Genomic DNA, 3,187 nt, shown 5'->3' on the forward strand with positions numbered 1-3,187 from the left:
GACGGCTCTGACAACTGGACCATTTTGTGGTACAGAGCTGCCACATATGGCTCTAAAGACGAGCCTATGACAGAATATGAAGGGAAGAAAGCTATTAATGTGTCACAGGGAGGTATCTACCACTGCAGAGGAAGAAGCGATTCAGGTAGCATCACACACCAAAGTAATGCTGCCATCATTGAAGACACTCGTAAGTTCCTCTATTTATCTCTTAGTTATGGAAGTTAAAGTTATGAGATTATGTGATCTGTCCTTCGTTTTGTCTTCCTCTCAGCCAGACAGAGAGACTTTGTGTGTGTGTGTGTATATATATATATATATTGTTGGCATCATTTGGTGCTATGTAAATAAATTTAATTGGACTGAATTAGTTGATGCTTCTGTGTTTCTTTTAATTTCATATTTTATGTGAACAGTTCCTATTACGGCCATTTTGACCCTGAAGCCCAACTGGACTAAGATATACATGGGTGAAACATTCACTGTCAGATGTGACATCCAGGGAGGTGAAGGAACTTACTGGAGCTATGATTGGAGACCAAAAAGGTTTACCACATATTATACAACCAATGAAAGAACATTCTACAATGTTGGTTGGGATGACAATGGAGATTATCAATGCAGAGGCAAAACGGATCTTTCCTTCACACAGTGGAGTAATGTCATTCCAGTAACTGTATCATGTAAGTTGGGCATCTTTCATCCATATAAACTGTTTCATCCAAATTAGCATTAAAAAAAAAGAAGAAAAAAAAAGACATACAATAACTTGTCTGTGCAGATTCTCATTCATCCAGGCCATGGTAACCTAAGGAGCTTGGAAAGAAAAGCAACTCGACTTCTTTAAGTTTATTGAATGGACTTAAAGAAGTCCAGTCACTTGACTGATTCATTAAATAATGACCCAGTATTTTGAGTTTGTTCTGAACATGTGATTCTTTGCCTTGGAGTTAAGAAATTATTTATGTTCCAGTTCTAGAATGTGTGTTTTTTCTCTGAATTTGGTAGCTATAGCACTGGATTTCTTCTTTTATGTTGGTTCCCTTTTTCATGCCTTGTCTGATCTCCATGTTCTGTCTTCAGCATCTTTGTGCAAATTTCCCTTTTTTTACTCCCTCTCAGTCTGTCAAATCTAAATGTCGTGTTTTTCCAGTTGTATCTCAGTGTCTGTTATTGTGTTCTCCAGTGTGTAACTTTATGTGTGCCACACACAGCTTATTGTGACATGGTGTGGTTCAAATGACAACAATTACAAATTAGTATTATGTATGACAGTGGTACAGTTTGTAATTCCACTGTCAAGATTTGGTGATATTTATTTACATGTTTTCATCCAGTTATTTAAATGTTTTTGTTCAAAAGTGAACAGACACTAAACCAGATGATAAGATGAGTATATAATATATATATACAATAAGATGAGTGTTCAAAAGGACAGAGTGAACCTGGCCTGATTTGCAGACCTATCATCTAGCAATATTATTTTAAAAAATACATAAATATATAAGCCTAAACTAAAAAAAAAAAAATTTGTAATAATAAAAAAATCTTGTTTGAACAGATGAACCCCATCCTGTCCTCACTGTGTCTCCATCATGGCTGAGTCCTGGAGCCTCAGTAACTCTGAACTGTGAGGTTGAACATCCGTCTGCAGGATGGAGCTTCTACTGGTATAAAGCTGTTCCTGATCTATCAGAGAAATCCTCCAGTTATGAGCTGCTACCTGATGGCAGTGGGACTGCACAGGACTCCTACATCATTCATGGACAGACACACACAGCAGGATATGTGTGCAGAGCTGGAAGAGGAAGCAACTACTACTACACCTACTACAGCGATCCAAAGTTTGTCTGGTCTGCTGGTCAGTTTCTTTCTGTCTCTCAATACTTGTAATGATGCTTAGTTTTTATGTGTTCTTCCTGTGCTTTCACTTATTGATCCATGTTGTTTTTCAGATGCTTCATCAGCAGCGTCTCTCACAGTCGGCCCTGTAGTGCAAAATTTTGGCTCTGACTTTGTCAAACTGACTTGTAAGGGAAACTCCTCTTCATGGAGAGTGAGGAAGTTCCCAGAGAATGGCCGGCCATATTGTAGCAACTTTTGGCTGTCAGGAGAATCTGTATGCACAATCGACACAACATATTCAGATGACGGAGTGTACTGGTGTGAGTCTATGTTAAAAGAGTTCAGCAATGCAGTCAACATCACTTTACAGGGTTTGTAGAATGTTTTTTTTCCCTTTAGTGTTATAACGTTTCATGAATATTTCTATCACTATGCATGTTAAGCGATTCTTTCATGGAAAAAGAGGCAGAAATGTAAAGATTATTTTATTTTTGGAATCTCAACTCAGCAGCATAATACTCTTGGTTATTAGTTTTATTTCATTCCATGTTTTATAAATTAATTTACCAAAATTTATATATATATATGATTATGATGTAATTGTACTCCCCATTCAGCTGAGGCTGAATAGCATCTCACTGAGACACACTTGACAGTTGAAAGGGCTCTATGAGCTAAAAGAAAGGACGATTTTGTTGTTTTTTTTTTATAAGTCGCATATCAGATCTTTAGCTATAAGCTATAAGACATTTGATCAATCAGTAATTATTATTGCACATGTTTTTTTCCCTCTTTTTTATTTTCTAAAATCCAGCACCAGCTGGTCCATTTGAAACAATATCTTCTGTATGTTTTGCAGACTTTTATTCTGGTCCTCTCATGGTGGTCCCTGTTGATCCTGTGAATGAGGGAACTTTTGTTAGTCTTAGTTGCAACTTGAGAAGAAAAAAAATCTTTCCCAATGTGGCTTTTTATCACAATGACAAACTTGTCCAAAATGATTCCCGAGAGGAGCTGAACTTCTTGGCAGTGTCAAAGTCTGATGAAGGTTTCTACAAGTGTCAGTACTCAGGAAAAGAGTCACCATCGCGTTACATGACAGTTAAATGTGAGTAGCATTTGAAAATGTGACTTCTTTTTTAAATAATCGTAATCTTTGAGAAGGAACTCAGTTGTCATTTGTTGTATTAGCACATATATGAGCATCGAAATAATCTTGTTCTGTTTTGGGAGAATGGTTTTAAAATTGTATTTTGAAAAATGTCTCATATAGTGTCATTTAATACTGTTTAAATGTTTGGTATCACAATAGCTACTGTACCACCTGAAACCTTCAGCCAGA

At 36.7% G+C, this 3,187-nt stretch overlaps 1 protein-coding gene across 1 annotated transcript; it reads left to right on the forward strand.

The window, feature by feature from the left end:
* Window positions 1-7: 7 nt before the first annotated feature.
* LOC106632954 (Fc receptor-like protein 5) lies at window positions 8-3,181 on the forward strand (the record flags this gene model as incomplete). The annotated part of the gene is made up of 7 exons (XM_042218006.1): window positions 8-190; window positions 417-729; window positions 1,154-1,185; window positions 1,562-1,861; window positions 1,956-2,216; window positions 2,705-2,953; window positions 3,158-3,181. Coding segments are annotated over exons 1-7 (1,303 nt in total), but the record flags the coding sequence as incomplete, so codon positions are not given.
* Between the last annotated feature and the right edge of the window lie 6 nt (window positions 3,182-3,187).

The sequence above is a fragment of the Haplochromis burtoni genome, unplaced genomic scaffold (assembly GCF_018398535.1).
Source record: "Haplochromis burtoni strain Fernald_Lab_line unplaced genomic scaffold, NCSU_Asbu1 Contig_4842, whole genome shotgun sequence".
Taxonomy (NCBI): domain Eukaryota; kingdom Metazoa; phylum Chordata; class Actinopteri; order Cichliformes; family Cichlidae; genus Haplochromis; species Haplochromis burtoni.